The sequence below is a fragment of the Lithobates pipiens genome, unplaced genomic scaffold, assembly GCF_037356315.1.
Source record: "Lithobates pipiens isolate NorthernLeopardFrog02 unplaced genomic scaffold, aLitPip1_a1.2 Scaffold_1, whole genome shotgun sequence".
Classification (NCBI taxonomy): Eukaryota; Metazoa; Chordata; class Amphibia; order Anura; family Ranidae; genus Lithobates; species Lithobates pipiens.
In genome coordinates this window covers 137,329,793-137,353,848 of record NW_027507685.1, presented here as the reverse complement: position 1 = coordinate 137,353,848, position 24,056 = coordinate 137,329,793, and the positions used below count along the sequence as shown (strand labels likewise).

Here is a 24,056-nt window from a genome sequence, read left to right as displayed (position 1 = left end):
CTGGCCATATGAACTTTTTGGCCTAAAAGCAAAACACTATGTGTGGCAGAAAACTAACACTGCATATCACCCTGAACACACCGTGAAACATGGTGGTGGCAGCATCATGTTGTGGGGATGCTTTTCTTCAGAAGGGACAGCAAAGCTGGTAAGAGTTGATGGGAAGATGGATGGAGCCAAATACAGGGCAATCTTAGAAGAAAACCTGTGCAAAAGACTATGGCGGAGGTTCACCTTCAAGCAGGACAATGACTCTAAAAATACAGCTAGAGCTACAATAGAATGGTTTAGATCAAAGCATTTTCATGTGTTAGAATGGCCAAGTCAAAATGCAGACCTAAATCCAATTGAGAATCTGTGGCAAGACTTGAAATATGCTGTTCACAGACGGTCTCCATTCAATCTGTTAAAGCTTGAGCTATTCAAAGAATAATGGGCAAACATTTCACTCTCTAGATGTGCAAAGCCAGTAGAGATATTCCCAAAAAGACTTGCAGCTGTAATTGCAGCAAAAGGTGATTCTACAAAGTATTGACTTAGGGGGGCTGAATACAAATGCACCCCACACTTTTCACATATTGTTTTGTAAAAAAATGTGAATTTATCATTTTCCTTCCACTTCACAATTATTTGCCACTTTGTGTTGGCCTATCACATAAAATTCCCCAAAAATAAATTCACGGTTTTGGTTGCAACATGACAAAATGTGGAAAATTTCAAGGGGTATGAATAGTTTTTCAAGGCAGTAAACATACAGTATACATTTTGGCTACTGTATTGCTGTTTAGCTATTAAATGCATGGACTTACCAGAAGACAAGACAAGTAGCAGCTCCTCTTGGAGACTTCTTCCATAATAATTTTAGCAAAGTCATATAGATCTTGACTAGTCACCACCTATTAAAAAAGTATGTAGCAAATATACCATTAAAAAGGTAAACAAATATTGTGGATAAAAATATAATTGCATTAAAACAGACAACATTATATTTAAATAGAATTCTATAACATCTAATCTAAAGTTTAATTTCGAAGACATTCTCGTCTTCAAATTAGAATTTTGACAAAACACAATGAGGTTGATTTACTAAATCTGGAGAGAGTGCAAAATCTGGTCCCGCTCTTCATAGAAACCAATCAGCTTCCAGTTTTTTTATCAAAGCTTAAGACCCCTTTCCCACCAGGGCGTTTTGCAAGCGCTATAGGGTTAGAAATAGCGCCTGCAATCCGCCCTTAAAAAGCTGCACCATTGTCTGTAGTGTGAAAGCCCTCGGGTGAAGGAGCGGTGTGTTTACTGCTCCTCCACCGCTGCTCCCCATTGAAATCAATGGGGCAGTGCTGTAATACCGCTGGCAAAACGCCGCTATTGCCGCGTATTGCCGGCGGTTTTAACCCTTTCTCGGCCGCTAGCGGGGGGTAAAAGCGCCCCACTAGCGGCTGAAATGCGCCACAAATCCGGCGTTTTACCGCCCACGCTATGGGCAGTGTGGTGTGAAAGGGGTCTAATTGAAAAAGCCAAAGTTAGACTCTGATTGGCTACTATGCACAGCTGCAGCAGATTTTGCACTCTCCAGTTTTAGTAAATCAATTCCGCTGCATTTCTGCACAAATCTTGTCAAGCTGAGTTGTTCGATTGGAAAAAAAAGATTGATCTGTAGTCACCCCAATAAAGATATTTTTGTTGCTTAGTTATGTTAATACATTCATTTTTTTCAACGCTTTCATTTTTAAATTCACTAACAGTCCCCCCTAATAAATGCTGAGGGGCATTTATTTATTATCTGTGTATTCCAAAGCTTTCTTTCCAGTTGACTTACTTATAGAAGATTCTGGGCAGAATTGGAAGGTCTGTGACCACTGTGTGCAGACGCCCCAGTGAAACAGAACAGTGCAGCCACTGGTAAACCTTCATGTCAATGTCAATATTAAATCACTTCATCCTCAATAGTGATAGTTGGTCAAGAGGAAGACAAAAGGTTGCTGTAGCTTTTTATCAGATGTTTGATGGGGTTTTAGGGTACGCCAGGTACATGACAGACCAGCCAAGGGTTAATACTGCAGACCACCAAAGACCCCTGGTATCGTGAGACACCTCAATGAACACAAGATACAAGAAGTGAGTTCAAAAAGTGTTTGTCTTGCGTCAAGTCACGAGCTCCTTACGCTATACAGAGATCCTGGGCATACAGTCCCCATTTAATTCATTACAATGACATATTGACAACATACTTCTTTATCCATGTTGGGACTGGTACAGGCATCTATCTTCATCCGTAGCTGCTCCAGGTAAGAGTTAATTTGCTGGCTCTGAGAATTGCTGGTCACAACCTGCATATATAAGAGAATACATTTAAAGCAATTAGCCAGTTTAACATGTGTTTATCTGCAGCGTGTTAACTTTCAGTATTAACATGTAGAAACACCTGTTTAGCATCTCGAGTTGTGTGCAAGCCATTTAGGATCTGAGCACAGACCTATCTACTCTTCTACAGCATAATGCAGCCCGGTGATTAAATGGGTATGGATGTAACCTCCCTGGCGGTATGATTCAGTCGGGTTTTAGGTGCTGAAAGCCGTACAATTATTTTGCATGGAAATTTGGCGTTTTATTTTGTAGTCCTGTAATTCTTAGGAATGACTCTCTTAAATCTGTTCAAACCAGAGTCTAGCAGACATCCCAGGTATGATCAAGTTTATAATATAATAAAGAATAATAAAAATTATTCAATAATGTAATCAAATCCTAAAACACTGAAAAAGGGACACGTTTTGGTTGCTATGGACAATCTCCAAATTCCAGGCAGAAAAAACTGTATTTATAATAAAAAAGTGCATGCAGGGCACTGGACAGACCACTAGGGACAAAGGGGGTGTGTATTTTTTAATACAGCACTGTAATCTGTAAGATTACAGTGCTGTGTGTGTTTTGTGTCTTTTTACTTTTTTGAATTTGCCGCCGTTCTCCGCTCCCGTGCATCGTAACGTCGCAGGGAACAGAGCTCGGCGGCATTCGGCACTCTGAATCGAGCGGAGGACAGCTTGATCACACAGCGCGGAGGACATCGCTGGATCCAGGGGACAAGGTAAGTAACTCTCCCTGTGTCCTCCCCCGCATCGAGCGAAGCGATCCCGAGTCTGGCTCTGGGTTACCGCTCCTGTTAGTGAAATCCCAACCCGAGCCAGACTCGGGATTACCGCCAGGGAGGTTAATAGCAGCAATAAATTATACTCTCTGTGCTCACTTACCAGTGCTTTGATCTTCACCTGCAGATTAGTCAGTAATTTCTGTATATTCTCTAGAAAGATTGTGTCCATTGTTAGACTATGGAATTTGTCTTCATGCTTTTTAACAACGTCTGTGGCCTGAATAAAAGAAGACATTAGAAAATAAGAAAACATACTGTATTGACATTCCATTGAGTATTTGCTATTATCGTTTATCAATACAGCAGCCACATATTCTGCTGTACCTGCACATTAAATAATAATAATGATAATTAAAAACGTACAGGCAAATACGGCACAAAGACATTAGGAGAAGGGGGACTTGTCTGAGCAGCCTTACATCTAAAGCCGCGTACACACGTAGCGGTATGTCCGACGTACTTAGTCTGGCGGACTTCCCGCCAGACTGTCCGTCGTACTTTCCGAACGGGCTACTTGCCCACACACGGCACTTTTTGAGCGGACTAATACGGCGTACTAAGTCCGCCTTACTATCCGCCCTACTTTTGAAATGAACGGACTCGCCCACACACGCAGAGGAAAGTCCGCTCATTTCAAGCGCGTCTCCAGGTAGGCGGGGCCCGCGAAGGAGACGTCGCTGGCCCCGCCGCCTGGTATGGACTTAAAGGGGACCCCCAACGCCGAAAAAAAACGGCGTGGGGGTCCCCCCCCAAGTCCACAACAGACCATTGTTCGAGCACGCTATCCGGCAGGCCAGGAAAGGGGGGCGAGCGAGCGCCCCCCCCCCCTCCTGAGCCGTACCAGGCCGCGTGCCCTCAACATGGGGGGTGCCTTGGGGAAGGGGGGGCCGCGCGGCCCCCCCACCCCAAAGCACCTTGTCCCCATGTTGATGAGGACAAGGGCCTCTTTCCGACAACCCTGGCCGTTGGTTGTCGGGGTCTGCGGGCGGGGGGCTTATCGGAATCCGGGAGCCCCCTTTAATAAGGGGGCCCCCGGATACCGGCCCCCCACCCTATGTGAATGAGTATGGGGTACAATGTACCCCTACCCATTCACCTGTAAAATAAAAGTACAAAAAAAACACAACACACGAGATAAAATACTTTATTGCACAGCTCCGGGGGTCTTCCGTCTTCGGGGATCTTCTCGCCGGACTCCTCCGCTATCTTCTTGTAGCTCTTTTGCTAGCGGAGGAGTCCGGCTTTCTTCCTCGCCGCCGGCCTCTTCTTCCGACTTCGGGGGTCTTGTCCCCCTCTTCGGTTCTTCTGCCGGGCCACCGCGCCTTCTTATAGCCCTTTTACAGGCGGTGGCTCGGTCTTCTGTCGCCGCCGCCTTCCGTTCTTCTTCTTCTTCTCCAGGAGATGTTGACTCGACGATCTCTCCGGCCGCAATGCCAGGGATGCGCTGCGCTGCCACTTATATAGGGACAAGGGGCGGTGTCACATGGGTTTATGTCACATGGGTTGGTCACATGGGTTGATGTCACATGGCGACAGTCCCAGCATCCTCTGGGACTGTGACATTGTAAGGGGGCGGGGTCACCATGTGACACCAACCCATGTGACATAAACCCATGTGACACCGCCCCTTGTCCCTATATAAGTGGCAGCGCAGCGCGTCCCTGGCATTGCGGCCGGAGAGATCGTCGAGTCAACACCTCCTGGAGAAGAAGAAGAAGAAGAAGAAGAAGAAGAAGAACGGAAGGCGACGGCGGCGGCGGCGGCGACAGAAGACCGGGCCACCGCCTGTAAAAGAGCTATAAGAAGGCGCGGTGGCCCGGCAGAAGAACCGAAGAGGGGGACAAGACCCCCGAAGTCGGAAGAAGAGGCCGGCGGCGAGGAAGAAAGCTGGACTCCTCCGCTAGCAAAAGAGCTACAAGAAGATAGCGGAGGAGTCCGGCGAGAAGACCCCCGAAGACGGAAGACCCCCGGAGCTGTGCAATAAAGTATTTTATCTCGTGTGTTGTGTTTTTTTTGTACTTTTATTTTACAGGTGAATGGGTAGGGGTACATTGTACCCCATACTCATTCACATAGGGTGGGGGGCCGGTATCCGGGGACCCCCTTATTAAAGGGGGCTCCCGGATTCCGATAAGCCCCCCGCCCGCAGACCCCGACAACCAACGGCCAGGGTTGTCGGGAAGAGGCCCTTGTCCTCATCAACATGGGGACAAGGTGCTTTGGGGTGGGGGGGCCGCGCGGCCCCCCCTTCCCCAAGGCACCCCCCATGTTGAGGGCACGCGGCCTGGTACGGCTCAGGAGGGGGGGCGCTCGCTCGCCCACCCCCCTTTCCTGGCCGGCCGGGTAGTGTGCTCGGACAAGGGTCTGTTGTGGACTTGGGGGAGACCCCCACGCCGATTTTTTTCGGCGTTGGGGTTCCCCTCTAAGTCCATACCAGGCGGCGGGGCCAGCGACGTCTCCTTTGCGGGCCCCGCCTACCTGGAGACCCGCTCAAAATGGGCGGACTTTTCTCCGGGCAGGAAAAGTCCGCTCATTTCAAAAGTACGGCGGACTGGCATACACACGGCCGGATTGTCCGCCGAAATGCGAGTCCGGCGGGAAGATTGGAGTGCAACACGGCATTCTAAGTCCGCCGTACTTTCGGGTCAAAAAAGTATGCCGGAGGCTACACACGGGGGGATTGTTTGGCGGACTTGAGTTTGCCGGACTTTTCCACCGGATTGTTTGATCGTGTGTACGCGGGATAAGAAGCAGTGGAACTCAGACAATACAAACAACTTCAAGAAAATGAAAGAATAAAGGATAGCTGATGATGGGTGCCTATTTTAAAGCCGAATTCCAGAAGTTCAGTCACTTTATAAAAAGTGAAGGCACACTATGAGTTAAGTCCAAGGAGATACATGGCATCTCTTAAGCTTATCTCTATCATTTATATCTGACAGGTGTATGGCTCTGTCAGAGTATACACTGACACTAGGGGCTGTACAAGAGGAGAGTAGCTATGCCCACCCCTCCTCTCTGCTGCCTATTCAGAGAAGCCTTTGTATTTTGCCAATAATTTCACATAATACAAAGGCTTCTGTGATTCAGGAGGAGGAGGGTTGGGGCAGACATAGCAGCTGCACCGACTCTAGTATTGAAGATGCTTAGACGTGAAGCATAAGCATCAAGCTCCCATAAATACAGCGATAGCCATCTTCCAACAGTGCGATAAAACTGTCAGATATACATAAAAGAGATAAGCCCAGGAGGTGTCATGCACCTCCTTGGACTTAACTCATAGTGTACCTATACATTTTACAAAGGAGCTCCTGGAATTCAGCTTTAAATTCTTTATGGAAGTACCCAAATAAACTATTGGCTTGCATTTGCTGTTTTAAAACAATTTCACAAAAAATTTAACTGATACATTTACGGTTGGGTGGACAAAATCATGGAGCATTAAGATCTCCCTGACAGTTTTTGGATTTGCAATCTTTTTACTACATTGTTTGTATTAAATTGCCAACGTCATGGGGAGGAATTAGGCTGCAATGTCTTCTCAAAGATGTTGCAGAATTTCCTATCATTTCATCCACGGTAAAGAAGTCCACTCTGCCCCCCTCAGGTTGGTGTCTGACATTAGCACTGCTGTATTATAATCTATATGAAGAGTGAGACACTTTTTGAAAGGCTCCATGAAGTGGGAGAAATTGTGAATTTGATTTTTATCTTCACAGAATTCAGCAATAGATTTCTTGAGTGACATTCAAGTAGCCAATGGGCTATTCAACCAAGAGATTCTATCTACTGTGTCATCCGTCTTAGTTGAAAATGATACACTATATTACCAAAACTACTGGCATGCCTGCTTTTATACGCACATGAACTTTAATGGCATCCCAGCCTTAGTCCGTAGGGTTCAATATTGAGGTCGCTCCCCCTTTGCAGCTATAACAGCTTCAACTGTTCTGGGAAAGCTGTCCATAAGGTTTAGGAGTGTGTCTATGGGAATGTTTGACTGTTCTTCCAGAAGCGCATTTGTGAAGTCAGGAACTGATGTTGGATGAGAAGGCCTGGCTCGCAGTCTCTGTTCTAATTCATCCCAAAGGTGTTCTATCAGTTGAGGTCAGGACTCTGTGCAGACCAGTAAAGTTCCTACACCCCAAACTCACTCAACCATATCTTTATGGACCTTTCCTTGTGCATTGGTCCAAATCATTTGGTGGAGGATTATGGGGGGGGGGGATTATGGTGTGTGGTTGTTTTTTAGGTGATGGGCATAGCACCTTAGGTCCAGTAAAGGCGTCAGCATAACAAGACATTTTGGATAATTTTATGCTCCCAACTTTGTGAGAACAGTTTGGGGGTGGCCCCTTCCTGTTCCAACATGACTGTACACCAATGCACAAAACAAGGTCCATAAAGACATGGATGAGCAAGTTTGGGGGTGGAGGAACTTGACTGGTCTGCACCTCAATCCGATAGAACACCTTTGGGATGAATTAGAGTGGGGACTGTGAGTTAGGCCTTCTCGTTCCTGACCTCACAAATGCGCTTCTGGAAGAATGGTCACACATTCCCATAGACACACATTCCTAAATCTTATGGACAGCCTTCCCAGAAGAGTTGAAGCTGTTACAGCTGCAAAGGGTGGGCCAACTAAATAGTAAACCCTATGGACTAAGACTGGGATGCAATTAAAGTTAATGCGTGTGTAAAGGCAGGCATCCCAGTACTTTTGGTAATTCAGTGTAGGTCATTTTTTAAATTGCTGTATTTATCTCTGGAGGTAACATTCTGACAGACAATAATGAGCATTGTGTATAAGAGCAAGCTGACAAAGACCCCATCTTTTCGCATCCAAATGTGTAACTACTCCAGATCTACCTGTTCTAAGCACAACGACTCCAGGCCCTCCAGGTCCACCATGATGGAGCCCTCAAATGAAGCAATGGTGGCTGATGCTTTATGCAGCTTCTTACGAAGATTTTCGATCTCATCAGGAGAAAAATTCCCACCCTCTGAAAATAATCTGTACAAAAGCAGTGGTCATTAGATAAATAAAACACTAAATTTTTATTTTCAGCACATGAGTTTTACTACCTACTTTATATTAGGAGAACTCCAATCTAATGGAAAAGGAGGATACCGTTTTGAAATCAGGCAGAGCTAAACCATCTAACACAGGGGTGCCCAACCTTTTGATGAGAGAGGGCCATCAAAGCGACTTGGTAACCGGTCGCGGGCCAAAATAATGTAATGGGTGGATGACAGGTCCGTATCTACGCTGCATATGCAGAACGGATATGGACACAGCCCATGCTACTCTATGGGCCCTCCAATTCAATGTGATGGAAGGGGATGGTTCCCCTTCTGTGTTTTTTGTTGTTGTTGTTTTCTATTGTTTTTTTTTTAGCGTATCGGATTGAAGGTAAGCAGGGGTAAATGGGCATAGAGGTGAATGGAGGGTCCAATTGGGTCCTAAGGCTGCTTTCACACTGATGCGCCACGTGCACCTCTAGCTTTCCTGCAGGTCAGCTGCACTTTGCCATAGTCTTCTATTATATCCTGATGGTATAGTGCACGTTCTGAAAGCACACCAAACCCACAGGTAATAACAGTCTATGGCTCAGTGCAGGTAACCCGCAGGTGCAGAATTAGTTTAACAGCAGCCTAGTAACCACTGAAGAACAGATATGCCCATATATACACTGATTTCAGTAGCAAACACACCTTTAAAGCGGAGGTCCACCCTAAAATGGACCTCCGCTCATCGGAATCCCCCCCCCCTCCGGCGCCACAATCGGCACCTTTCAGGGGGGAGGGGGGTGCAGTTACCTGGATAATCCAGGTAACTGCACCCACTTCCGGGCTAGCTCTCTGCGGAACGAGCGTAGGTTACGCCCCCGTTCCGCAAGCGCCCGCCCCCTTCAGCAAGTGCCCCGCTGCCTGCTGGGAAACACACAGCTCCCAGAGGCAGCGGGGACCGTCCGGATTGCGCTGCGCGGCTCGCGCATGCGCAGTAGGGAACCGGGAAATGAAGCCGAAAGGCTCCATTTCCTGATTCCCATACCCAAGATGGCAGCGGGACCCGGCAGCCGAGCGAGCGATCGGCTTCGGGTGCCGACATCGCGGGCGCGCTGGACAGGTAAGTGTCACTATTTAAAAGTCAGCAGCTGCAGTATTTGTAGCTGCTGGCTTTTAAAAAAAAAAAAAAAAAAACGCGGAGTCCCGGTGGACTCCCGCTTTAATAACAGTCTTCCATTCAGTTTATCCCAGCTGTTGATGTCCCAGGCAGAATGCATTAAGTATTGCTTGTGACAAGAGCTGGCACTATACAGGAAGCATCAGCTTATGTGGCTCTGCAGCTTCTTGCTTTCTCTACCGCCGGCTTCAGTTACAACACTGATGCTCTAGGATGATGGGTCGGCAACCTGTGATCTGGGCTTGTCAAACCACCATCCCAGAGCAGGAGGTCGCGGGCCACATCAGAGGGCTCCGCGGGCCACGTTTGGCCCCCGGGCCACTGGCTGAGCACCCCTGATCTAACAATTGTATCTCCTTTACTGGCAGTGTAACCCTTTTTGGATTTGACCTTTTTAGTTATAATGTGGTGAAAAGAAGGAGAGACTGCCAACACACTTTATTTTACATTTTTGCACATTTTTTACATTTATGTTTTAAAGTGCTTTTCCCAGCAAAAAAACCCCAAAAACAAACATTTAGTGCATCTCTGAAGACATTGCAAGTACAGAAAAACACATGTTGATGAGCCGGGAATACAATGTGCTCCTCCCTTCTTCTGCAATAGCAACACGCATGTATTTTCACCTCTGAAATCCTTAGCACATGGTGTCAGCCCTACCCACTTCATTTTTGATAGATTACAAAGGACACAGACCTCTCCTGATCTCCTCCCCCTGCCTCATCTCCATAACCCCTCCTCGTGCACAGGCAGAGGGCACAGGAATTTATCAACTTGCAGGATTAATGGCAAAATCAAAAGGTTTGTACTTATTGAACAGATATAATAAAACACTTTCTATGGTATATTTAGCAGATCAAAATGGAGCAAATCAAAGAAGTACATTTTTAAAGTTTACATACACTTTAAAGTGGTTTTAAAGCCTTAAAATGGTTATAAAGCTTTTCTTTTTTATATATATAAAAATAATAAATATGCCTATACTTACCTGCTCTGTGCAATGGTTTTGCTCAAAGCGGCCCCGATCCTCTTCTTCTGGGCTCCCCCGATGCACTCCAGGCCCCTCATGCTATTAATCTGTCTAATAAGGAGAGAGAAATGCACAATTCTGGATTGGATCAGGCTCAGGTAAGGAAATGCGGGGGGGCGGGGGGGATGGGGGGGTTCTCGGGGGCAGCTGCAGCACAGAAGGTTAATCACCTTAATGCATAGAATGCACAGCAGTAGAGCTCAGGAGCAAGCCTGTACGGGTCCCCCCATAGAGAGCAGCTTTCCTTGGGGTACCTGCCAAAAAGGAGGGGACTGGAGCTCCAGCAGGGGACCCCAAAAGAGGGCTGCTTTGTGCAAAAGAATTGCACAGAGCAGGTAAGTATGACATGCTTGTTTTAAAAAAAATAAAATGAAGGTTTAATACCACTTAAGGCATGGGGACTCCCTAAACAATATAGGTCCGATGCAGGGACGTACAGTCAGGGGAGGCAGGTGAGGCAGAGCTTTGAGGATCGTAGCTTGGTGACCTAAGGTCACAGAGAATAGGTAACCTAAGTCCTACCCCATCACTGGTAAAAATTTGGGGCTCCTACAACCAATCGCTCCGGAGATACGGGGCTCCTTGTGCAGCCTGTCAGAATCTACATATAAAGCGGGCAGTTTAAATACAAGCTGGCACACTCTGTTTGCAGCAGACTGAGAGGTTGAGCTCATAGTGCCTCTCACTTCTTGTCAAGCCCCATACACACACACATCAGATTTTCTGCTGATTTTTGTTTCCAGATTTACCAAAACCATGTAGTGCAAAGGCCTGCCTGATTGCATACACATTGAAACTCCTAAGGTTTGACCTCATATTATATGGTTTTGGTAAATCTGAAGGAAAAAATCAGCAGAAAATCTGATAGTGTGTATGGGGCTTTAGAGGCACGGAGCTCAAAGGACAGCTTGGAGTCTGGGACCAATGGTAAAGCACCATTAGCCCCAGCTGCCCAACAAAAATGCTGCAGTGGAGGCACACCTCTCACAGCAGTGTCATAGAGGGGGCATGTGTCTAAAAGACAAATACTCCCTTCCAGCCCAGCCTTCTTAACTACAAGGAAATACATGGGTATAAGATTTACCCACGGTCCCATGTTTTTCTCACGCAGTTAAGAGGGAGAATGAGAATCTGCTGCTGTTGGAAAGGTACTGTTATAATCAAGCTAAATCATATATTTATATGCTATAACTTAATGATTTATTAATTATCTATTTACTATGAAATTACTGGTTTGAGTTAACTTCAAACTTCAGTAATTTCTCTGTTAAGCCACCTGCTTGAGTACAGTTTTTGAAAATATAGTAAATTACCTTAAAAAAAATTATATAATAACTATTTGTATATTACTTATGGTAATTAACCCCTTGCCACCCAATTCTGACACTTCTCGTCTACATGTAATAATCATAATTTTGTTGCTAGAAGATTACTCAGAACCCCCAAACATTATATATTTTGTTTTAGCAAACACCCTATTGAATAAAATGGTGGTTGTTGCAACTTTTTATGTTACACGGTATTTGCACAGCAATTTTTCAAATGTTTTTTTTTTTGCGCACACTCGTGAAATGGCAGCATACTTCAGTACTTAAAAATGTCCATAGGTGACACTTTAATTTTTGTTACAGATTACATGTGTAGAGTTACAGTGCTATAATTATTGCTCTCGCTATAATGATCGCAGTGTATGTAACCTATGTGTATCTGGCTCTTATACTAGCCAGTGCCTCACCAGCCACTGACCTCTCCGCACATTCCTGGTCTGATGTATCAGCGTACTCTTGCTAAGAATAGGGAGAAGGGCGTGGCCTGGACCGGCATGGCGTGAGGAGCACTGAACGGGAGCTCTGCCTGCCATATATCCGACACTGAATATCCTGGGGCTATCGCTGCCTTTCAATCTCTCTAATCCGAGCTGCATTACATTCCGCATCCGAGGGAGCCAGAAACCGCAGCAAAGCTGGCTAAATACCGCTATACGGTGCGGGAGAATGCAGAGGAAGATGGCACCGGCTCCCCCTCCGCCGAGTGCTCAAAGCTATATCTGATTGCAAAAGTGCCCTGATGGGAAAGAATGAGGAGGTCAAGGTGGATGTCTCCCTTCTCCGCCAGGACATGCAAAAGCTCAGAGAGCGAGTCACGGAAACGGAGACCCGCATTAGCCATGTGGAGGACGAACTACCACCATTACAAGTCACCACAGAGCGCCTGCAACACCAGCTTACTGTGGTCATGGCAAAACAGGACGATATGGAGAATCGTCTCAGAAGGTGCAACCTGCGCTTCATCGGCTTGCCCGAGGGGGAGGAGGGGCCCTATCCCCCTACATTTCTGGAACAGCTGCTGGTTAACATGTTCGGTCGAGCGGAATTCTCCACATCGTTTGTAGTGGAGAGGGCCCACAGACTGTCCGCCAAATCTCCTCCACAAGGCGTACCGCCCAGGACATTCATAGCCAAGATGCTGAACTTCCGAGACCGTGACGCGGTCCTCCACCTTACACAACTGAAGGGAAACATCCCATAACAGAACACCGAAATCAGGGTCTTCCCGGACTTTTCAGCAGAAATCCAGAAGAAGAGAGCACTCTTCAATAAAGCCAAACGTCAGCTGAGAACTATTCATATGCCATGCTTTTTCCGGCCAGGCTCCGTGTGGCGGGAGAAGATGGGGCACACTTCTTTGATACCCCTGAGGCTGTTACATGGCTGGAGAATGGAGCGGCTCCGGCACGCAACTCTGCCTGAGGCCCCGACGAACAGGCCTGGACTTTTGCTAGCTTTTTCATGAAGTGCCCATACTGGCGAACCACTACGGCCGAATTTTCATTGGGGTTGAGCTGGCCCCACTTCAGGTACTGTACCACTTACCCCTTGAGAAAACTGTCCTGGGTGATACCTGTGCCCTAACCAGGGGCTGTGTCTCCTACACTGCACCTGATCCCTATCCCCCCTCAGTCTATCTCCCCCTTGGGGTCCCAGAGCTGACCCCCCCTCCCCTGTATGCTAACCCATCTCCCGCCCTATGTTCCTGATACTCCTATGACATATTTTCAGCTAGTAAACATCTGAGCGATAGCCCACGTTGCTGAAGGGCGTAGCAGGCTCTGCCCGTCATGACACCTGGGACATGTATCATAGTCTCAGCATCCTGCTTTATTCTTTACACAAAATACTTTGAGTGGATATGTCCGGGAGTTGTGCCTCTCGTACTGTTGTCCGTTTCGCAGCGAACAATCGCCCCGCTAGATACTGGGACCTACAGAGACCTGGCTAGGTTTGCTTGGACCCATGTTACAAGTTTTGCTAAACAAGAAAGGTTTCCCTGGGCCGCCCGACTCTGGCACAATGCACCGGTAGACGCTTCGTTGTGGTATCAGGCCGGCCGGCTCAGTGTGTTATTTTGGTTATTGCCTGTAGTTAATGTTTGGGTTATGGTTCTGAAATACTGGTGTTTATTGAGAAATTATACAGATGATCAATGGTGGATGAATGTGTCATGCAGTACTGTGATGCGTTTTATGAGTGCACACTGCTGGGAGCTGGGGGGTGGGCATGATGATTGGTGCTTTTTGGTCCCCGTGGGCCCGGCGGGCGGGGTCACGGGCCCCCCCATATTGGGGGGGGGGGTCCGTGGCTGCTGCATGGGGACGGGAAGCGCAATTACATACATCAGATGCCATGCCTAACATGAAATTTCTTACATGGAATCTCAGGGGGATAAGAACCTAAACACACACAATGCAGTTCTCTCCTACCTGAAGGCACAAAAAGCGGATATAATAGCTATAGTGGAAACGCACTTGACAGGCCAGCTTATGGTGACGCTTAAGAAACCCCGGGTGGGTTGGGTATACCAGGCCCCATACTTTACTAACTCCAGGGGGGTGGCAATTCTGGTAGCAAAGACAGCACAATTCTCATTGCTAATGCTTAGGTCAGATCCCCAGGGTAGATATCTTTTCTTGCATGCTGAGGTAAATGGTCTGGAATTACTAATTTTGGCAATATACATACCCCCTCCTTTTCAATTTGCAGTCCTGAATGAGGGGCTAGCATTTATGTCCCAATTCCCCACTGTTCCCGCGGTGTGGATGGGAAATTTCAACAATATAGTGAACAGGGAGGTGAATAGGCTCACGCTGACCCCCATGGATACCCATAACTCCGCACAAACCAGGTTTGGCAAATTCAGCCTGGACCTTGCTCTGGTGGATACATGGAGGCATCGCCATCCCTTAGATAGGCGATACTCATGTTTTTCTACCACACACACACTACTATGTCACGCATAGACTTTGTTTTTGTATCCCGCACCCTCCTCCCCAGACTTTCTGACCATGCACCTTATTGAATTGAGCTCCAGCTTGAGGGGCCACCTACGTCTTATGTGTGGAAGCTCAACCCTTTTTGGCTGAGTGTAGCTCCGGGGCTGGAGGAGGCGGGATCTGAATGGGAATTTTATTTTCAAACCAACCAAAACACAGCACCATATGAGATGGGACTCTTTTTAAGGCTCATGCTCGCATATACTTATCCCAAAAAATGTCTAGATACAGGAGAGCTTCGTCAAGGGCGATAGCACAGGCAGAGCAGCAGCTAATGACCGCTGAACGCGAGTTCACTAGAAATCCGTCCCCCATCACAGCAGACCAACTTAGACTACAATCTAGAGTGGTGAACAGTCTTCACTTTGAGAAAGCAGAGAGAAACATTTTCTATCTTAAACAGAGGTCATATGAATGCGGAGAGCGCGCTGGATGCTTGCTGGCTTACTTAGCCCATCTGGATCATAAACCTCCAATTGTAGTATCCCTACGCAACTCTAATGGGACTCTACTCACAGATCCAGATGAGGTGGCCGAGGAGTTCCGGACGTTCTTCGCGTCCTTATACTTCTTGGCAGTTACCGACCCTGGGGAGGGATTAACTACGCTTTTAAATGGCATAGACTTACCTGTACTCACGCAGTCCCAGGTTGAACAGTTGGAGGCCCCCATCACGGTTGATGACATCGCTGTAGCGATGTCCCAGCTTAACACATCAAAAACGCCTTGCTCGGATGGTCTCCCTCTTGAATTTTACACTACGTACGCTGAAACCTTAACACCCAGGCTCCAAGAACTCTACTCGCATATATTTGAATCCGAAACCCTGCCCCATCTATGAGTGAAGCATATATTGTGCTTATCCCCAAGCCAGGGAAAAATTTGGAACTCCCCAAATCATACCGCCCTATTTCCCTGCTTGAACTTGACATTAAGATCCTGGCCAAGGTCTTGGCGATACGTCTGAATGCAGTAATTCCTGGGTTGAGCCACCCTGACCAGACGGGGTTCATGCCCACTAAGAACACGGCGTATAATTTAAGAAGACTACATATGAATTTACAGGCATGCTACGATCAAATCTAGTCTAGAGCAGTGATATCTCTCGACGCAGCTAAAGCGTTGGATTCAGTAGAGTGGGAGTACCTTTGGAAATGCCTGTCGTGGTTTGGGTTTGGACCCTGCTTTATTAAGTGGATCTGCCTCCTTTATCACGGCCCTTGTGCCAGGATCTTGGTCAATGGAAGAATATCTGAACCTTTCCCTCTCTCCAGGGGCACGCGTCAAGGGTTCCCTCTGTCACTGCTGCTATATGCCATTACTGTAGAGCCCCTAGCCTCAGTCCTTAGAACACACCCGGGTATCAGAGGCCTGAGATGTGGCGATCTGGAAGAAAGAGTTAGCCTCTACGCAGATGACATGCTGCTGTACCTAGCAGACAGAGGCCCATTGCTGCAGACGGCGCTCAAAATAATCCAGACCTTTGGTAACTATTCGGGGCTCAAGATCAACTGGGATAAATCCCAGATACTTCCCATTGACGTGGGAGCTCCGTCAGAGCTTCAGGCTTCCACTCCGCTCCTCAGGGTCAGCTCCATGAAATACCTAGGCATCACAATTACTCGTTCCCCGGAGGACTATATTGAATTGAATATAGAACCCCTAATTGCAAATATGAAAGCTAAAATCCAGACCTGGGCCAAACTTCCACTGGGGGTAATGGGCAGGGTGACCCTGATAAAAATGATTCTCCTCCCGAGATTCCTATATGCTCCTATATGCTCTGTGGCATGCCCCCGTTTACCTGCCCCTTAGGCTGTTTAAATCCATCAAAGCTATTCTCAACTCCTTTATTTGGGGTAACAGTCGCCACAAGCTATCATGGCAAATGCTGAATTGGGAGGAGTGGCTCTACCTGATTTTAATTTGTATTATCTGGCGGCGCAGATTTCCCACTTTTACCACCTACACAAGCATGATAAGACTAGGTACCTAGCACTAATATGCTCTCCTTACGGCCGCATACTTACCCACCCTTTTCAGGTTATATTTCGAGATCACGCTGCAACAGGGGCACTGGAGGATCAGAGGGGACTGCTTTATCACCATTGCAGGGTTTGGGAAATAGTGAGGCGCAGACTGAAACTTCCCTCGACACACTCTCATAAACCCTTATGGGATAACCCTGGCCTACGGGAATTACAGATGTTACCAGACCATGTGCTATGGCTTAATCACGGGGTGAGATATCTGGCCGATGTTTACCAGGGATCTACACTAAAATCATTCCAGCATCTTAAAGATGAATTTGACCTCCCGAATACCATGCATTTTCGCTACCTCCAGCTCTGCCATGCCCTGCAAGCACAATTTCAAGCCCCCCCCCCCCCCCCCCAATGTGGAGAGCCTAGATATAGTAGACACCTTTACGGCGCAGGATTCACGCAAGTTAACTTCAATATTTTACAATTCTCTCCTCAGACCCTCGGCGGTAATACAGGCATACAGGCTTAAGGAGCTTTGGGTTGGGGATGTGGGAGAGCTGGAGGATGATGAATGGGAGGAGGCACTTGCTGCCTGTAAAAAAGTCTCCACTAAGCTATCCGACCATCTCACACAATTATACATCCTACACAGAACATACCTGACACCAAGGCGAATAGCTAGGTGCAAGCCAAACTATAATCCCCTCTGTCCCAGATGCAATGACCCAAGCAGTACCTTCTTCCATATTTTATGGGCATGCCCAAAGATCCAGCAGTACTGGACCCACATTCTACAATTCATTCATGATGAAATGGGTTCGCCCCTGACGCTGTGCCCCAAGCACTGTCTGTTGGGAATCTTCCCAGACCCAGACTCGGACAAGTTCCATAAAATGTTCCTCCAAGAATCTCTCTATATGGCTAGGTTACTTATAGCAAGGGAATGGCTACAGGCTGTACCCCCCTCTCTTCGGGAATGGATAACTGCAGTCAATAAAGTGCTCCCATACAAAAAAAAACAGGTATACTGTACGCTCACAGGGGTTTTCATGGCAAATATGGCAAAATTTGGGACACCTGGCTAGGTAGTGCTTCCACATGCAATGAGCTCCCTGAATAGAGCACGTGTTGGTGCTTTATGTCTCCCCCCCCCCCCCACCCCCCTTGACGAGTGGATAGGAATAAGAAGGTATTGGATAATCACTTTGGGAACTGGAGTGGTGTTAAGGCTGAGCCCGTTTACTGTGTGACATACTGTGCAGTGAAATGTAAATACGCCCGTTAATAATATTTTGTATGTCTAGGTCTCTCCCCCTGCTCTGTGCTTTTTCTTATATGGTTTTACTACCTGTATGTTGTAACCTACTCCACCAGACAAGTGTGATATATTACTGTCATGCTAATGTTTATTCTGTACAATACTTGAAATATCTTCAATAAAACACCACGTTACTTGTAAAAAAGAATAGGGAGACATTCCCCATGACTGCTGGACAGCTAATATTGTACCTATCCACAAGAAGGGCAGCAAGGTAGAAGCTGCCAACTACAGGCCAGTAAGTTTAACATCAATTGTAGCCAAGGTAATGGAATAACTCATGAAAAGAAAGATCATTGATCACTTAAAATTTACAAAGCTTGCTGGACCCAAAGCTGCATGGCTTTACTGAGGGCAGATCATGCCAGACAAATCTGATTGAATTTCTTGACTATATTACCAGTATTTTGGACCAGGGCGGTGCTATAGACATAGCATATCTTGATTTCAGCAAGACATTTGATACAGTTCCACATAATGATCTAACACAAAAGTTGTACAATCTAGGACTTAACCCTTAGGTGGGTCAGTGGATATGCAGTTGGCTAAAGAATAGATCTCAGAGTGTGGTTGTAAATGAGGTTCACTCAGAACAGAGACCAGTCACTAGTAGTGTACCACAAGGCTCTACACTGGGTCCTGTTCTATTTAACATATATGTAAGTGATACAACTAAAAATGTGTTGGGCAAGGTATGTCTTTTAGCTGATGACACAAAGGTGTGTAATAGGGTTGATATCCCTTGAGGTGTCTGTAACATGGAACATGATTTGGCATTGCTGGAAGATTGGTCAAAGCAGTGGAGACTGCAGTTCAATATTTAAAAAAAAAAAATGCACCTAGGGAAAAAGAATCCGCTTAGAGAGTACAACATTGGAGGTACAGTGTTGGCCAGCACTACAGAAGAAACAGTAAATAGCTTCAAACATGCTTGGGATTAACATAAATCTATAGTCAGGCAAGGTTAATGAAAAAAAAAGAAAGAAAATGGGCAGACTCGATGGACTACTCAGTCTTTTTCTGCCGTCACTTTTCTATTTACTTCCGTTCAGCCACATGCCCTACTTATCTGATTGATGGCTCTTCAGTTATTTTTCACAGAAAGTTAGGCAGGTCAGTCAATGGACACTAAGATCTGGTATTAACCACTTCCTGTCCACGCTATAGCTGAAAGACGGCTGCAGCATGGACTTAATTTGCCGGGAGGGCGTCCCTGGACATCCTCCTGTGCTTGAGCGGCCTTCGCGCCCCCTGTGATCAGCGAGTCTATGAGACTCGGCTGATCACAAATCAGAGTAATGGGCAAATCACGACCCCTTACCACGTGATCAGCTGTCAGCCAATGACAGCTGATCATGTGACCTAACAGAGCCCGTAATCAGCTATGTTTTCTCCTAAAAAAAAAGCCGATCACTGGCAGCTGCGAGAGGGACATCGGTCCTGTTCGTGGAGAGGCTTCTGTGCCCACCAGCGTCACTTACCAGTGCCCACCAGCACCATCTACCAGTGCCCACCAGCCCCACCTACCAGTGCCCACAGTGTCACCCATCAGTGCCCTCAGTGCCGTCTTATCAGTGCCCACCAGTGCCAGGTACAGTGTCATATGACCGTGCAATTGTCATTGCACAAGTGTGACATCGCTGAAAGCTGAAAATTAGTCTGGGCAGGAGCGGGGGTTTAAGTGCCCAGTAAGCAAGAGGTTAAATATTGGCCTTGTGCTTACCTAAAAGATTTGATGAAATCAGAATTGGTGTCACAGAGCTTTCCCAGCATCTCCTCCACATGTTGGCGGTAGTTTCTCATGGCAGTCTGGACCCCACTGTTATGGCTATCCAGAATGGATGATAAGGAATTACACAGGGCTACCAGTCTGAAATGTAGAATTAAAATATTGAACTGAACATGAGATATTTACAAGTAAAATGTCCCAAAAACTAAAAATTGCATAAACTTTATTAGCAAACTGATAGATATAACCAAAATATAATGTAGATGGGAACCCATACCAGTGTGAGGGTAAGAATTTCAGGGCTATAGATAGGAACCCATACCAGTGTGAGGGTAAGAATTTCAGGGCTGTAGATGTAATTTTTTTTCATTGCAGTAACATGATTTTTTTTTTTTTTTACTTTAGATCTGCTTTAAATAATGAATAACCAGGTACTAAACGTCATTTGTCACTTTGTATTAGCAGCAGAGTGTTGTATCATGTTAACCATTAACAAAAATAGAAGTTTGTATTTAGGGTGATACCATTTATTGGCTAACTAAATAGAGTATAGTGCAAAATTTCCAAGCACTCTATCTAGTGGCATCCACCTGGAGCTGGCAAGTTTTGCCAGCAGCCAGTACCCTTCACCTCTGGGAACTGAAATTTCTCCCCTCCATTTCCTTGGATGGTGATTGATGTTCAAACTATCTCCAAGCATGCCTCCCAGATGATTGATTCCCCCTTATCCACTCTGAGGTCACTGGTAACATTCACTACCATTTATTTTAAACTTTGACTGTTCAACCATTTTTTTACTTTATGGAATAAATAACACTGTTCATGCATACAGTACTACATTGGAATTTATTTGATCATTCTTTCAGAGCGCTGCATTTTGTATTGTCTATATAGTAACCTGTGGATGCAATGCCTTTTGTGTAGGAAAAACGCAAAGGACATTTTGGCAGAGAATTAGGGACCATGTGACTGACATTAGGGGGGCCAACTTGGAAAGTCCCATTGGATGACATTTTGGAAACATGATCACCCTATTCCGTTGTTCTTTCTTTCTTATGCCATGCACAAATGTTCTAGATTCTGTCTGCTCCACTTTTATAAAACGTCCCCCATCATGTCCCATATGGGTTGACTTACTGTACCTCCAATAGTCTGCAGCCCCACATCTTTGGGATCAATTAGTAAACATGAAAAAAGAGAAAATAATTTATATAGTGGTATGGTGTAGTAATTTGACATATACTCACTTATCAGACTTATTGGCATTCAGGAATGTGCTTTCCATCGATATGATTTTACTGCGGAAATTTTCAGTCTCACTTTTCATTTTCTCAATCAGTAAAGTGCTCTCATCCTTTAAATCATTAAGTGCTTGATTCACCCCTTCGCAGTGCCGGTCCACACGTTCTGAGTGTAGGAGCAATTCAGCTACAAGGGAATCAGAATTATCTTGTTTCAGAGGTATGCGTAAAATGAAAATGATGTAGCAAACAAGACTGGCTGTTAATTGATAATATTCCACCTATTGCCAATACACAACGTTCTGATATATTCTTAAACTGAAGAAAGTTCATATGCAGTGCTGCATATGAACTTTCTACTATTACTCATATTGCGATCAACAATGTTTATGCTGGCTGCTGTGTTTTGTATTTTTTGTCCATCTAGGACTGTTTTGTTATGGTCGTAATATCTAAGTTGTGAGCGTGGATATTACTATATATTCTTAAACTGGCCATATACATATAAATGTAGATTTACATGTTCTCTGAGGAGTTTCCAATTAGCTGTTTGTCACTAAAGATATGCCGGTATGTGTATGTTTAAAACCATATTTATTGTAAGTCAAAAAAATAGGAAGGAAGTGGGGCTTTGCAAGACCTAAAAAATGTCACCACCCTACTTATTCCATGGTACAGAATAGGTGGTGGGATTATAAAGGTAAGTGCATTATTTTACATATCTTATGACAGTTTAATAATGCTTACTTGTGTTTCATATGTCTACTTAGATGTTTGACATACGTGTCAAAGGACTGTACCTGCTCTAACATTGTGGATGTCCATTTCTATGCGTAGCCCCCTGGGTTCATGAAGGTGACAGAGCAAATCCAGTTCAGACTTCAGCTCTTCCTCCTTGGCCAGAACAATACTATAAGAATTGGACACCATTTCATCAAACCAACCCTCCAGGTGTTCATAGAAGCCAAGCCGAATACTGAAAATGAGGAAAGTTGAAACAAGATTATCATAATTTCACAACACTAAACAGACCAATCAGAACAAGAGAGCATCTGCATGGGAAACAGAAACCAATCAGGTAGATAACAAATGTTTCTCTAGCAAAAAAAACTGAAAATTGCATACTTACCTTTCCTGTCGCATCTTCATGGCAGCATACACTCTGGGTTGTGACTCCGCCTCCACAACCTGATAGGACCACATAGCTTTAAGATGACGAGACGGCCCCCACCACAGTATTTTCCGTATATATGAATCACCTTCAACGAGTGGGTTGTTGTATGCTGCCATGAAGATGCGACAGGAAAGGAAGGGTAAGTATACAATTTTCTGTTTTCCTGTCGCATCATGGCAGCATACACTCTGGGGAGTAACTTGCAGACTGGGTGGGAATGCAAGAAAAGTAAATTTATTAACAAGAAATAGAGGAGTTGGCCTGGATGACGGCCCTTCCTAAATCCACTGTTGAAAGTCGTGCAGAATCGACCTTATAATGCGATATTAAAGGTGTTTCTGGAAGACCAGGTGGCCGCTTTACAGATGGTCTCCGCCGAGACCCTGCAATAAGCCACCCAAGAAGTTGCCACTGTCCTGGTGGAATGCGCCTTTAAGCCCTCCAGAATTTGTAGTTTACTCAGCGAGTAGGCCTTTTTGATAGTCTTTACCAGCCATGAGGCGATGGTACGAGCAGATGCCGCCTGACCTTTTCTACAGCCATATGGAACAAGAGGTTCTCCAATCTCCTGATGGGCTTGGTTGCTGAAAGATATTTCAGAATGTTGCCCCTGATGTCCAGAGGATGAGGATCACCCTGGTCTGTGATAAGGGCTGGAAGGTTGATCTCTTGATTAAAGTGGAAGGAGGAGGATACTTTAGGTACAGAGCGCACTGAAGGCCTTAGTACTATTCTGTTCGGGTAGACAACCAGGTATGGTTCTTTGGCCATCAAAGCTTGCATCTCCGAGACCCTCTTTGCTGATGTTATAGCAATCAAAAGGGAGATGTTGTCGAGTGGAGAGAACGGTTTATTAGACAAGATTTCCAGGACTACTGAAAGGTCCCAGACCGGGAATGAAGGTTTCCTAGAGGGCCTTAGTTTAAGGCAGGCCCTCTGAAACTGGATGACTAGAGGATCATGTGCCTATTTGACCCCGGTCAGAGGGGATAGGGCTGATACTTGGACTTTCAGGGTACTGGATCGAAGTCCTTTCTCTAGGCCTGACTGCAGGAATTCCAGAATTCGAGAGGCTGCCAGAGAGGATAGGTCCCAGCCTTGTTGTTGAGAAAAGGTGACAAACTTCTCCCAGATCCTTTGGTAGGTGATGTTGGCGGTCGGCTTCCTAGCCTGGAGTAATGTATCTACTACCCTCTGGGAACAGCCCTGTTCTAGATACCTAATCCTTTCAGCCTCCAGGCCATCAGATGTAATCTCTCTGAGTTCAGATTCAGAAGCTGGCCCTGAGAGAGTAGGTCTGCTGACAGCGGGAGATGTAGCGGATCCGCCGCGTTCAGTTGTAGGAGGGTAGTGAACCATGGCCTCTTTGGCCAAAAGGGGATCACCACCACTACTAGTGCTGCCGGCCTCTTGAGCCTCAGAAGGAACCTCGCTATGAGGGGAGTCGGAGGGAAGATGTAGCCAAGGTGGAAGTTACAGGGGTGTTGAAGACAATCTACTCCCACCGCTGAAGGAAAGGGGATTCTCTATAAGAACCTCTGACATTTTGCATTTGCTGGAGTTGCCATAAGATCTACGTCCGGTGGGCCCCAGGTCTGCGAAATGAGAGTGAATGCTTGGGGACTCAGAGACCACTGGTTGTTGGAAACAAAGCTTCTCCTGAGTGAGTCGACCAGGAGATTCTCGACACCTGAAATATAGGCCGCTCTCAGATCTAGTAGGTTCAGTTGTGCCCATTCCATCATGGGGCAAACCTCCTGCATCATGGAGGAGCTACTGGTGCCCCCCTGCCTGTTGATGTAGGCAACAGCCACTCTGTTGTCCATCCTGAGGACTTGTTTCCCTCTGAAGTCCCCTGAACTGCCCACTGCAAATGCACGGAAGCGCTGGGATGCTCAGCACACGTCCCAGCGTCTA

General features: G+C 46.2%; 1 protein-coding gene across 1 annotated transcript in view; it reads right to left on the bottom strand.

Moving 5' to 3' along the window:
• CCDC180 (coiled-coil domain containing 180) overlaps positions 1-24,056 on the bottom strand; it is a 125,623-nt gene that overhangs the window by 31,636 nt on the left and 69,931 nt on the right. The window contains exons 19-25 of the mRNA XM_077477372.1: positions 21,766-21,941; positions 20,972-21,152; positions 19,719-19,865; positions 8,015-8,159; positions 3,246-3,362; positions 2,229-2,327; positions 810-896 (exon numbers count right to left, since the gene is read on the bottom strand). Coding sequence (XP_077333498.1) covers positions 810-896; positions 2,229-2,327; positions 3,246-3,362; positions 8,015-8,159; positions 19,719-19,865; positions 20,972-21,152; positions 21,766-21,941 — 952 coding nt within the window. The remainder of the gene's footprint in view (positions 1-809; positions 897-2,228; positions 2,328-3,245; positions 3,363-8,014; positions 8,160-19,718; positions 19,866-20,971; positions 21,153-21,765; positions 21,942-24,056) is intronic.